Source organism: Orycteropus afer, unplaced genomic scaffold (genome assembly GCF_000298275.1).
Source record: "Orycteropus afer afer isolate SDZICR_OR568_19922 unplaced genomic scaffold, OryAfe1.0 scaffold00365, whole genome shotgun sequence".
Lineage (NCBI taxonomy): Eukaryota > Metazoa > Chordata > Mammalia > Tubulidentata > Orycteropodidae > Orycteropus > Orycteropus afer.
This window is the reverse complement of record NW_006921952.1, coordinates 774,195-786,140: the sequence shown is the minus strand read 5'-3', so window position 1 is coordinate 786,140 and position 11,946 is coordinate 774,195. Positions and strand designations below refer to the sequence as shown.

The window sequence follows — 11,946 nt, the reverse complement described above, 5'->3', positions numbered from 1 at the left end:
GGTCAGAAGTTAAAGGAGGTGCTTCCAGGCAACATAAAGTGTCACGTGACCCCCTCAACCCTCCTGGCAGCACCATCCTCATTATCCAGCTTTGCCTTCAGCTCAGAACAAGGGTGGGGGACACAGAAGAAAATGAGAGGAGACCTGCTGTTATGTGCCTGTGAATGGCCACTACCCTTAATGACATTTCCACAAGCTGTGGAGACCACACTGAGGAGACAGAGTGGGCAAAGAGACTTTGAGGTGAAAGGCCAAACAAGGAATCACCTCCCACCAGGGAACCCACGACCACTTTGTAAACATCCTGCAGAATCCCGGGCTGCCGTGTTCACGCAGGAGGCTGCAGGAATGAGACATGGAGAGTCTTGGCTTTCTTCACCGAGGGAGGAGGAGCGAGTGAGAAGGGAAAGGAATTGCTTGCTACTGTTCCCGTCATCAAGCTGCACAAACACCTCCCCACCACAGTACTGGCACCCCGGCCCCGTGCAGAGGGTCGCCATGAGTTGGGGTGGACAGCTAACAGCAGCAGCATACCACAGTCATCTCCCATGCTGCACTCCCCACAACGTCATCAATCAGCTGATCCTATCAGTGCAAGGTGGCTGCTAAACCTAATTGTTTCTGAGTTACAAAGAGGCCAGAAGAGGCACAGACACACACCAGGAACAGCACACGTCATGCAAGGAGTGTCTACAAGCCAAGGGAATGAGCAATGCCCAGGGTACAGCAAGACACTGATACAACTAAGATCCTGAGTGTGGACTTTTTGTGTCCAGAACTCTGAGAAAGTACATGTCTGTTCTTGAAAGCTACCCACTCGTGAAGATGCTCTGGTGGCATAGTGGGTAAGGCATTTATTTGGCTGCTAACCTCAAGGTTGGCGGTTCAAACCCACCAGCTGTTCTGTGGGAGGAAGATGAGATGATCTACTTCTGTAAAGATTTACAGCCTTGGAAACCCAATGGGGGTCGCTGAGTTGGAATCAACTTAACGGCAATGGGTTTGGGTGTTTGACTTGTGGTATCTGGGTGGGTCCTCACTCCAGCCAAGCACCCAGACTGGCTGGAACCCAAGGTGGAGGCTCTGTGATGACTGTCCCTTGGAAGTCCCCAGCCGCAGCCTCCCTCACACAGTGACATGGCTGACCTGCAGGGTTGGAGCCGTGGGCCAGCCCACCAGCGACGCGGCCTAGGGCAGAGGCTGCCGCTCCCTGCCTCAGCTGTGACACGCACGAGGAGGGGCAGTTCGAGTTCCTGCTCACCTCAGGGAGGTGCAGCCCAGCCAGGGCCAGGGCCGTGGGCGTAGCTGCATGAGTTGGGAATGGCCTGAGCCCAAGCTCAGCTCCTGGACAGCCCTGCTGGTTCCTCTGCGTTGATAGCAAGGGCCCGGCGCTCAGCTCTGTTCAACCTCTAGGACGTCAGACTGAGAGAATGAGTGGGAACAGAAGCCCTGGGTGGAGAAGGGCAGCTGGGAGCCAAAGCCTGGGCCCCACCTTTGCCTAGAGAAGCTTCTGTAACAAAAGCTGCCGAGTCTCACGAAAGAGGAAGAAAGCCGGGGGCTTCCCGAGTCCACAGAAACAGACAAGGCCGCAGTTGGCAGCGGACAGAACAGCTCTGGACGTGTCCTCATGCTGCCCCACAGAGCAGGGGCCGCAGCCCTGTGTCTGGAGAGGACCAGGAGCTGCGGGCACCAGGGCAGGGGGTCCCCACTGGGCTCCCAGCTGACCAGGGGGAGGGAGATGCTCTGGCCTAACACCTCCCACAGAGACACCAGGTGACCACGAAGGCAACATCCTTTTTTAAAAAAGAAGAAAAATGGGCCAATATATACAGAATACTGTTCTCTCTCCCGGACCATGACAGCAGACAAAGTAACATTTCTTCCTTCTTCCAGACTGTCACAGCGAAGTGCCACTGAAGTCACAGCACGCTGCCGACAGAGCCCAGAAGGCCGTCTCTGGGGAGCAGGTATCCTGGCCACCTGCTCCTTGGGGCTGCCCATTCCTGTCCCCACTGGGCACTCAGTCCCTGCAGAGGCCCCGCGCCACCAGGCGCCACGAGTGGAGCGGCCTGCCTCTCTCTGCTTGTCTCACCCAGCCCAGGTAACACTGCTTCCACGGGTCCCCGCAGGCGGCCCCGTCAGAGTTTATGGGCCAGCAGAGTGGTCAGCTTGATCTTGCCATCCATGGAGGCCGTGAGGCAGGTCCCGCAGTCCATGGCCGTGCTCCAGTCCACAGTGACCACAGGGGCTCGGTGGCCCCCCAGGCTCAGGCAGCTCTCCAGGACCTTCTCCTCCCCGCCTAGCTGTAAATGCAGAGAGAGACAAGAAGGCATCAGTGCCCACCACTAACACACACAGCCACTCGGGGCCCACCTGCTGTGCATGAGGCCGCTGCTCGAGCCTAGTGCGCGCCCAGGTGCACGGGCCCACCCCCCAGACAGCAGTAAGCCCAGGGTTATGTGCCCACCTTCCAGATGGCCTAAGAGCCCAGGTGTAAGCCCCCACCTAGCAGATAATCTACGAGCCCAGGTGCACAAGCCTACATGCTAGTCTGTGTGCCCAGGTGCATATGCCCATCTTCCCAGATGGTCTAATTTAAATTCTCAGACCAGGAAATGCTTTCATTATCCTGACCACCATTAGTCCTCCCTTTTAACTGGGAAACAAGCCCTTGATAAGCTCCCACATAAAGCTCCTTAAAAGACATACAATGTTCTCTTCTGCCTTTACTTGCAGGGGGTCAGTGCCCCTCCACCCATGCCAGGTTCTTTCCAACCCGAGGTCAATATATATCAAATCAGTCTGTCTGTCTGAGTGTGAACACACACTCCGCAGGGCAGGGTCTCGGCCCATTCTGTCCTGCAGCGGCCGGCTCGCGGCCCCCAGAGCAGGGCCTGGCTAGAGGGACCCTCTGTTAATGTGCACACACAGCTCTCCTCCATCCTGCCCACGAGCCGGTGAGAGCCACTTGGAACAGTCAGAATAAGGTTCTAAGAGGGGAAACCAGGGGGTTGTGACATCAGCATGACTCCCTGTCTCATCTGCGAGTAAGAGACGAGGTGTGCTCAGCCTGCACAGGAAAGCTGATGGAAGCATCCAGAAACTATGTGGAGAAAACGTTTAAAATCATAAATAAAACTGTTTATAGGTTGTAAAAATGGGATCGGAATTCCACTACATCCCTGAAGAAATCAGCCCGATTCTTGAGATTTACGAAATTCAAACAAACTCAGTGCCATCGACTCAATACCAACTCACGGCGACCCCCATTGGATTTCCAAGGTGGTAAATCTTTACAGAAGTAAATTGCCCCATCTTCTTTCCACGGAGCAGCTGGTGGGTTTGAACCCCCAACCTTCTGGTTAGGCGGTTAAATGCCTTAGGCACTATGCCACCAGAGCTCCTTTTTAAGAAATTAGTCAGAGGAAAATCTTTCAACCCATTCAATGAGTCTACAGCTCATCTGACTGCAAATCCAAGCCTGCATCTGTCTCAAGCATGAACTGCAGGAACCTGACTGCCGATGAAATAGCAAACCTAACCAGATTCGGGGTCTTGATGACACAACAGTGAGGTGCTCAGCTGCTGCTATGGATTGAACTGTCTCCCCCAACATGTGTGTTGTAATCCTGACCCCTCCCTGCACCTGCAGTTGTTTGAATTCCCATTTGTGGAGGTGTCCTTGCTGTGTTAGTGAGGCAGGGTTGGTGGAGGGTGTGCGTTCAGTCAATCTCTTATAAGACACTGAGATGGGGGAAGATTAGTACCGAGTCACGCGGAGATGTCCAGGGAACCAGGAACACAGCGGAAGGAATGAGGACCTTCCCCCAGAGCTGAGAGAGAGCCAACCCTAGAGCCCACACCCACAATTCTGACTCTGGCCTCCTCAACTGGGAGCAAACGAATTTCTGTTTGCTAAATACTTGTGGTATTTCTGTTGTAACAGCACTGGATAACTAAGACAACTGCTGCCAAAAGGTCAGATGTGGTTTGAACCCACCAGTGGCTCCGTGGGATAAAAGACCTTGCAATGTGCTCCCATAAAGATTCCAAAAAATTCCACTGCCATGGAGTTCATTCCAACTCCTAGCGACCCTGTGAGGACAGGACACGTCTCCCCATAGGGTTTCCAAGGCTGTCATCTTTCCAGATCTGGACTGCCACATCTTTCTCCCAAGGAGCAGCTGTCGGTGTGAACTGCTAAGTTCTCGACAGCAGCCGAGAAGATCCCCATAAAGATGACAGCCTAGGAACCCTTATGGAGCAGTTCAACTCCGTCCTCCAGGGCCACTGTGAGTCGGAACTGACTCAACACACATAACAACAACGTAACAGACTCAGCCGGCTGCCAGTGGGTGGATTCCGACTCAGTGACCCTACAGAATTGAGCAGTGAAGTCCTACAGGGTTCCCAAGGCTGTCATCTTGAAGGAAGCAGGCCGCGCCTCTCTCTCCTGTGGCGTGGCTGGTGGGTTTAAACTGCTGACCTTTTGGGGAACAGCCAAGCACTTAACCATTTCACCAAAAGGGCTCCTCATACCAGATTAAACCCAGAAAACCCACTGCCACTGAGCCAGTTCTGACTCACAGAGACCCTATAGGCCAGAGTACAACTGTCTCACGGGGCTTCTCAGGCTTTAAGTCTTGAGGAAGCAGACTGCCTCATCTCTCTCCCGAGGAGCAGCTGCCGGGTTCGAACTGCCTGCCTCTGGTCAGCAGCCACGTGCGCGTGACCAAACTAAGCCACCCAGCATTCACTTGCTTTGAGGCGTGTTCTCCCACCCCAACACACTGCCCTACTCCTTAACACATTCTGTGATGCGTCTTTATTGCCAGGAAACCGAGGCAGGACAGAGTAGAAGTCTGGCCGCTGACGGGCGAGCAGAGCAGGACAGGGGACTCGGGCTCTGCCTGTGGCTTCTCCTCAAGGTGGATCCGCCCAGCCCAGCTGCACGACGGTCTTGGGCACTGTCCCTGCCAGCAGAAGGCTCCCCCACAGCCAGGACCCCATGCCATGCCCAGCCCATTACCTTGTAGATGACACCCCCGGTGGCCGAGCATGTCAGCATGTAATGGCCCTCGGAGTCAAAAGCGAACAGCCGGCCCCTGGGGGCTTGCACCTGCTTGTAGCCGCTGTACCCGGACAGCACGAAGGGGCCCGTGGCGTCAGGGGGCAGGCTGGACTCAGACACCTTCAGGCCACTCTTGTGGATGTCCCACTGGATGAACTGCAGCCACAGAGCACAACCAGGGCGATCTCAGAGGTGCCTACATGAGGAGCGAGGGACACACTCCCACCCAGCCCATCCTGACCTTCACGGTGCAGAAATACGTGGGCCAGGGCCACCCCAAGACCATCTCTTCCCAACACTTGAAGCATTTTTATAGAAGAGAAAGTTGGCAACCTCCCAATAGAGTCTGACCTTTCTTTTCTCTCTGGCCTGGCCCCAGGAGGGGAAGAGGTGGGCTCATGCCCCTGTACAGACACCCAGTCTCAAGCAGGGGCATACTTCAGGTGCCTCCTATCATCATCACAGTCACCGCCATCATTACTGTTAGTAGGGTTAAACTTCAACTGAATAGTCCTGGTTTAAGCTAGCCAGCACTGTCACCAGGTCAGGGCACGGCCAGGGCTAGCCAGCCAGTCTATCACTCAGGTCAGCAGCATGGCTAGGGCTAGCCAACCATCTGTCACTAGGTCAGGGCACAGCCAGGGCTAGCCCCCCAATCTATCACCCAGGTCAGGAGCATGGCCAGGGCTAGCCAGCTATCTGTCACCAGGTCAGGGCACAGCCAGGGCTAGCCAGGCATCTGTCACCAGATAAGTGCATAGCCAGGGCTAGCCAAACAGTCTGTCACCCAGGTCAGGGCACAGCCAGGGCTAGCCAGCATCTGTCACCCAGGTCAACAGCACAGCTAGGGCCTAGCCAGCGTCTGTCACCCAGGTCAACAGCACAGCTAGGGCCTAGCCAGCATCTGCCACCCAGTCAGGGCACAGCCAGGGCTGGCCAGCATCTGCCACCCAGGTCAGCAGCACGGCCAGGGCTAGCCAGTGTCTGTCACCCAGGTCAGGGCACAGCTAGGGCTAGCCAGCGTCTGTCTCCCGGGTCAACGGCACAGTTAGGGCCTAGCCAGCATCTGCCACCCGGTCAGGGCACAGCCAGGGCTAGCCAGCGTCTGTCACCTGGGTCAGCGGCACGGCCAGGGCTGGCCAGTGTCTGTCACCCAGTGCTCTCAGGGCTCCCAGGGAGGAAGCCCGACCCGAGCCCTCACCCCCCGCACCTTGCCATCCTCGCCGATGCTGTACACAGTGTTTTCATCGCAGCTGAACTCCACGGAGCAGACCTCCCCGCGGTGGGCCCCCCAGCTCATGGCGCACTCGTGCTGCTGCATGTCTGCATGGTGAGATGCCGCTGAGGCCTGCCAGCTCCGGAGTCCCCACCCCAGCCTGCGGTGCTATGCCCCTCGGCCAGGTGGGAGCTGACCCCACCCGGAGGCCAGGCTGCTCCAAGCCTCAGGAGTAGCAACTTCCGCTCAGTGAGAAGTGAGGGTCAGGACTCCCTGGGGAGCTGGACATCACCTGGGAGCCCCTAACTTCAGGGGCACTGAGTCCTCCCCATGAGGCCTCTATAACCCCCACCAGGTGGCCCTGAAGACACAGCCCCTGGTCCCATGCCAGACCCATCAACTCTAATCTCTTGGGGGCAGGGCCCGGGCATGAGGATTTCTCAGTGGCATGCCGGATGGTTCTGACGCCTCTGCAAGGAGGGTGAATGGCTAGTACCACAAGGACATCATCACTCGTGTCCTTGGGGACCTCACACAGGCCCAGAGGACCCAGATCCAACAGCTTAGCACTGCAGGGCTATAGCTCCACCCCCAAGGCCACCGACATGAGCACAGGGAAGCCGACGAGCACGGGTGCTCTGCAAACAGCAGCCTCTGACCCAACCTGGGCTCCAGCGGGAACACCTTCAGCTGGGGTTTTGCAGCAGCTGCTAGTCCAGCTAACAAAAGTCCAACCCTCTTCTCTGGACCACCCCAGGAGGGGCTAGGACTGCCACAAGCAACCTTCTTACCAAACAGCCGGATGACGCCGTCGGCTGCGCCGGTGACCAGCAGGTTCCCATTGTGATTGAAGGCTGTGCAGTTGATGGCAATGGGTTCCGGATCCAGGGAGAACTGAAGCTGGTGGGAAAATGCAGCGGTGAGGAGTGCCCCAGCCATGCTGCCTACCCCAGCCCCAGCACACACAGGCCCCCCAGGCCAGGCTCTCAGCAACACAGGTCTCATCCTTTGCCAAAGCGGGGCTGGCGGCCGGCCCCCAGACAGCAGCAGCCTGTGACGGTTCTCCACACGAGCCCTCCACCTCTTAGCGTGTATTCCATGATAATGCTGAGTGAAAGGCCAGGCTCCTGGCAGGAAACAATGATGCACTGCCTGCCTTCCTCACGTGTGATCTAAGTCATGAGGCGTGCCGTCTCCATGGGTCACACACTGCCTGCGCCCATCCCACTCAGCTCAATGTCTTCCCACAAGGACACTCACACAAAGCTACAGTGTGGCTAAAATACTGTTTGTCTGTTGATTCTTGGCTACGTGCCACGCACTGTGCTAGCTGCCAGAAACACAGTGGCAGGCAAAACACATGGTCCCTGACCTCATAGGACTTGCTGTCGTCAGGAGCCGTGGAGGTGGCTCTGACACACAGCGACCCAGGAACAACAGAAGGAAACACTGCCCGGCCCGGCCCCAGCCTCACGGCCCTGCTGTGCGTGAGCCCACGGTGCAGCCACCGTGTCAGTCCATCTCGCTGAGGGTCTTCCCCTTTTCCGCTGACCCTCTGCTTCAAGTGTGAGGTCCTTCTCCAGGACATCACAGAACTCAGGGCCTACTGACTGAAAATCAATCAAGAACTTCAATTTGAGCAACGTGGGAGACTGGGAACCCTAAATAACCCTCCAGATGGAAACTAAATATGCCGAATACGGAATGTTATCTAAAATACACACACACGTGTGCACACGCACACACCACCTCACACACGACTGAGCTGGCAAGTAAGGGACCCTCCTCCGAGAGCAAAAAAAAAACACACACACATGTGCGCACACACACACACCCACCTCACACACAACTGAGCTGGCAAGTAAGGGACCCTCCTCCGAGAGCAAAAAAAAAACACACACACATGTGCGCACACACACACACCCACCTCACACACAACTGAGCTGGCAAGTAAGGGACCCTCCTCCGAGAGCAAAAACGAAGGGGGGCAGAGTCCCACGGACCAGTGGGTTCTAGCGTCCACTCCGGCAGCCGTCAGGAGCTTGGGGGCTGGGGACATGGGCTGTCTGATAAGATGCCTCCACATAAACCTGGGACCCCAAGGGCTACGCCCTCAGTGTCAAAATAAACCAGAACGAAACCCACTTCACACAAAGGGACGCCAAGGACACTGGCCTCTGTGAACCCTGGGGCCCTCTGACAATTCAGAACCACAAGCCCGCCCTCATGTGTGTTCACAACCCAAAGCCACAGTCACTGTGGGGTCTGAGAAGACTCAAGTAACAGCTTACTGTAAAGTTGTCAGGAGGTGGTAGTGCCCTCAGGGACTGGAGAAGTGAACTAGTCTTCTCGCCAAAAAGTCTACCTTCAACTTCAGTCTCAAAATGTTCCCAGAGATAAAGGTCCAAGGAACACAAACCCATAATTAAATCTTACAACACACAGGGGACAAGGGGGAGAAAAATAGAAACGGCCTGAGAAACAGCAGAGAGCAAAATCAGATCCACAGACTTCTGTGTGGGATTCACCAGGCAGATGCAGTCCCTGGACAGTGCGAACAGTTCAGTGCTGACTACTGCCCACAAGGTGGGCAGTTCAAAGCCAGCCACGGGTGTCTCAGAGGGAAGGCCCGGCAATCTGCTTCAGAAGGTCACAGCCTTAGAAACCCCACAGAGCAGTTCTACTCTGCACACATGGGGTCACGGTGCATCAGAACCGACTGACAGCAACTGACCCCACCACCACCCACCAGCACACAACTGACACCACCAATAACCACCACCATCAGCCACCACACAACTGACAACACCAACCACCACCACACACCACACACAACTGACACCACCACCCAGCAGCACACAACTGACACCACCAACAACCACCACACAACTAACAACACTGACAACCACCACCACCCACCACACACAACTGACACCACCAACCGCCTACCACACAACTGACAACAACCCACCACACAACTGACAATACCAGCACCACCACCCAGCAGCACACAACTGACACCACCAACAACCACCACACAACTAACAACACTGACAACCACCACCACCCACCACACACAACTGACACCACCAACCGCCTACCACACAACTAACAACAACCCACCACACAACTGACAATACCAGCACCACCACCCAGCAGCACACAACTGACAACACCAAGAACTAACACCACCAGCACTACCACCCACAAATACGTTCAAGGAAATAACAGAAGGAACTGAAAACATGGTACAAATGGAAGACTAAACATGACAAAGCAGGTTTGAGAAAACAAAGTTCAGCTTCTCAAAATGAAAACACAGTAACTGACTAACATCCTCCTGGGCAGATTGAAGAGAAGACCAGATACGGCTGAGGAGAGGCTCAACAAAGGGAAGGCAGACCGAAGAGACCACCATCAAGAACACGCAGCAAAGTGAGACACAAAGGAGATCAGGAGCAGCTCGAGCGAGCTCACTGAAGGTCCAGAAGGCAGGAGAGATCAGACAGCAGGAAAACCAGAAAGGACAGTGTAAGAATGGCCCAGAGTTGGATAAAAACGAACAGGGCGACACTGCGGAGGATGCTGACTGAGACAAACAGGCCCCACCTGCTGCTTCATGGTCTTCGTGTCCCACAGCAGCAGCTTGCCAGGGACCTGGTTCACACCCCTGCCACCGAGGTCTGGTGCCGACACGTCCTGGGAGGTGAGGCTTGGAGCCGCGGCCGAGCAGACAAAAGAGGCCCCATTGGGGCTACAGGCCAGGGACAGGATTCTGTAATACAGGTGGGCCGGGTCAGAGACGGGACACGCTCAGCTCTGGGCTGGATTCAGCTGAAGCTGGGCAAAGGGGTCAGGGAGGGCCACGCCCCCAGCACACAGCCGTGGCCACGCCCCCAGCACGCAGCCCCACAGGGGCTCTGCTCACCTGGGCATGTCATCACTGATGCTGATCTCACAGAGGTTCTTCTTGGCTTCCGTGTCGTAAAGGCGCACGGTACCCACACCACTGCCCAGGAGAAGCTGGAGGGAGAGGGATGGGTGCAGGGCATTAGAGGGGACCACCGTGAGGGTGCAGAGCTGTCCTTGCTAATCCAGGCATGCGTGCAGCGGGACCTAGATTCAACACGGACACCAGGACGGAGTCTGAACAAAGCACAAACCACAGCAGGCGCCAGGGGAGAGGGACACCATCCCAGCATGACCTGGACATGGCCGGGCTGGTTAAAGGGCCTCCCGTGTCCTTCCCCACCCCCACCCCATTTCTCTCCACGTTAAAGCCCTGCTGCTTCAGCCCCTCCTTTCTCAGCGCGTGGGCCCCATCACTGTGGCTCTACAGACAGCTCTGGCCACAGCTCCTAACGGCATCCCACACCACAGCAGCAGCACGCTGCCTTCAGGAACCTGTGCCCGACAAGGTGAAAAGCCTCTGAGAGCAACACCTCGCACGAGAAGAAAGCAGCAGAGGCAGCCCAGGGCTGGGGGCACCCCGGGCTGCTAGCAAGGTCACCCCATGCATGCAGTCAGCTGTAACACTGGAGCACCAGATGGCAGATTAACGCCACCACGAGAGCCCCCTCCGCTGCCTAAAGGGACAGAGAAGCAGGCTATGGCCCGGGCCCCACAGGGTGACTCTCTGGAAGGGGGAACCATGCACCGATGTTTATCTCCTTAGGTACAAACCGTACAGCAAAGATTCAAGCCCACTGGGGACAGGAGCACGGTACTATCGTTAGGGGCAAGCTGACCCATGGGCACCCCAGACACCCATCCTATGTCCGTTCAGGCCCGTTTCTCTGGGCCTGGTGCAGGGAGGGAGCCAGCAGGGGAAGGGGCATGCTGAGGACACCAGTGATGGGACAGATGACAGGGCTAAGGATGCAGAGCAAGGAAGTCCCCCCAGGGCAGACCAAAGAGCAGGCCAGACCACATGGTGGGGGGGGTGCATCGTCTGCCATCCGACAGCTTTAACGGTTCTTCTGAATCCAGCTCTAACGCTGTGCTGCTGCCCTAAACCACGAACGCACTGGGTCAGCCTGGAGGCCGGCCCCCAGTGAGGGAACGAGGGAGGGCGTTCAGCTCGGCTGCCTCTTCTCAGCACCAGAGAGTCGTGCAGGGCTTCCCTGAGTGCCAGGGCAACCGGTGGGGGGCCAGGTGAGGGACCCAAGAATCCTCCACCTCAGAACACTCCCTCTAGGGTGCCCCCTGAGCACCAGAGCAACTGGTGAGGGACCAAGAATCCTCTGCCTCACACTACCCCCTGCAGGGCTCCCCTGACAATCTCCACCTCAGACCACCCTGGATAGCCCAGCTGTCCGTGGAGGCCAGCACCACTCACCAGTCTGTCCCGCTTGGTGGCCCATTCCAAAGAGAGCAGTGGGGACTTGGAGATGGAGGACGCTTTGGTCTGCATGATGGGGTTGAAGGACCACACTTTGATGACTCCGTCCACGTCTGAGCTGGCCACCCTCCTCCCCGAGCAGTCCACTCTAGGGGAGCGGAGAAGGGCATCAGCATCCCCCACCTTGGCCCGTGTCTGTCAGCCAGTGTTGAGATGATGGCAGGTGTGGCCCCCAGAGCTCTACACTCACAGGCAGGGCAGGGCACAGGGTATCAGGGAAGGCACAGCCCTCTAGGGTCCAGGACAGACCTACCAGGC

At 56.7% G+C, this 11,946-nt stretch overlaps 1 protein-coding gene across 1 annotated transcript in view; it reads right to left on the bottom strand.

Annotated features, from left to right (window-relative positions):
- Positions 1-2,138: 2,138 nt before the first annotated feature.
- The window catches only part of WDR91 (WD repeat domain 91), a 27,962-nt gene continuing 18,154 nt past the window's right edge, over positions 2,139-11,946 (bottom strand). Inside the window, exons 9-15 of the mRNA XM_007952906.1 lie at positions 11,626-11,776; positions 10,216-10,310; positions 9,897-10,062; positions 7,079-7,187; positions 6,282-6,394; positions 5,030-5,227; positions 2,139-2,303 (exon numbers count right to left, since the gene is read on the bottom strand). Coding sequence (XP_007951097.1) covers positions 2,139-2,303; positions 5,030-5,227; positions 6,282-6,394; positions 7,079-7,187; positions 9,897-10,062; positions 10,216-10,310; positions 11,626-11,776 — 997 coding nt within the window. The remainder of the gene's footprint in view (positions 2,304-5,029; positions 5,228-6,281; positions 6,395-7,078; positions 7,188-9,896; positions 10,063-10,215; positions 10,311-11,625; positions 11,777-11,946) is intronic.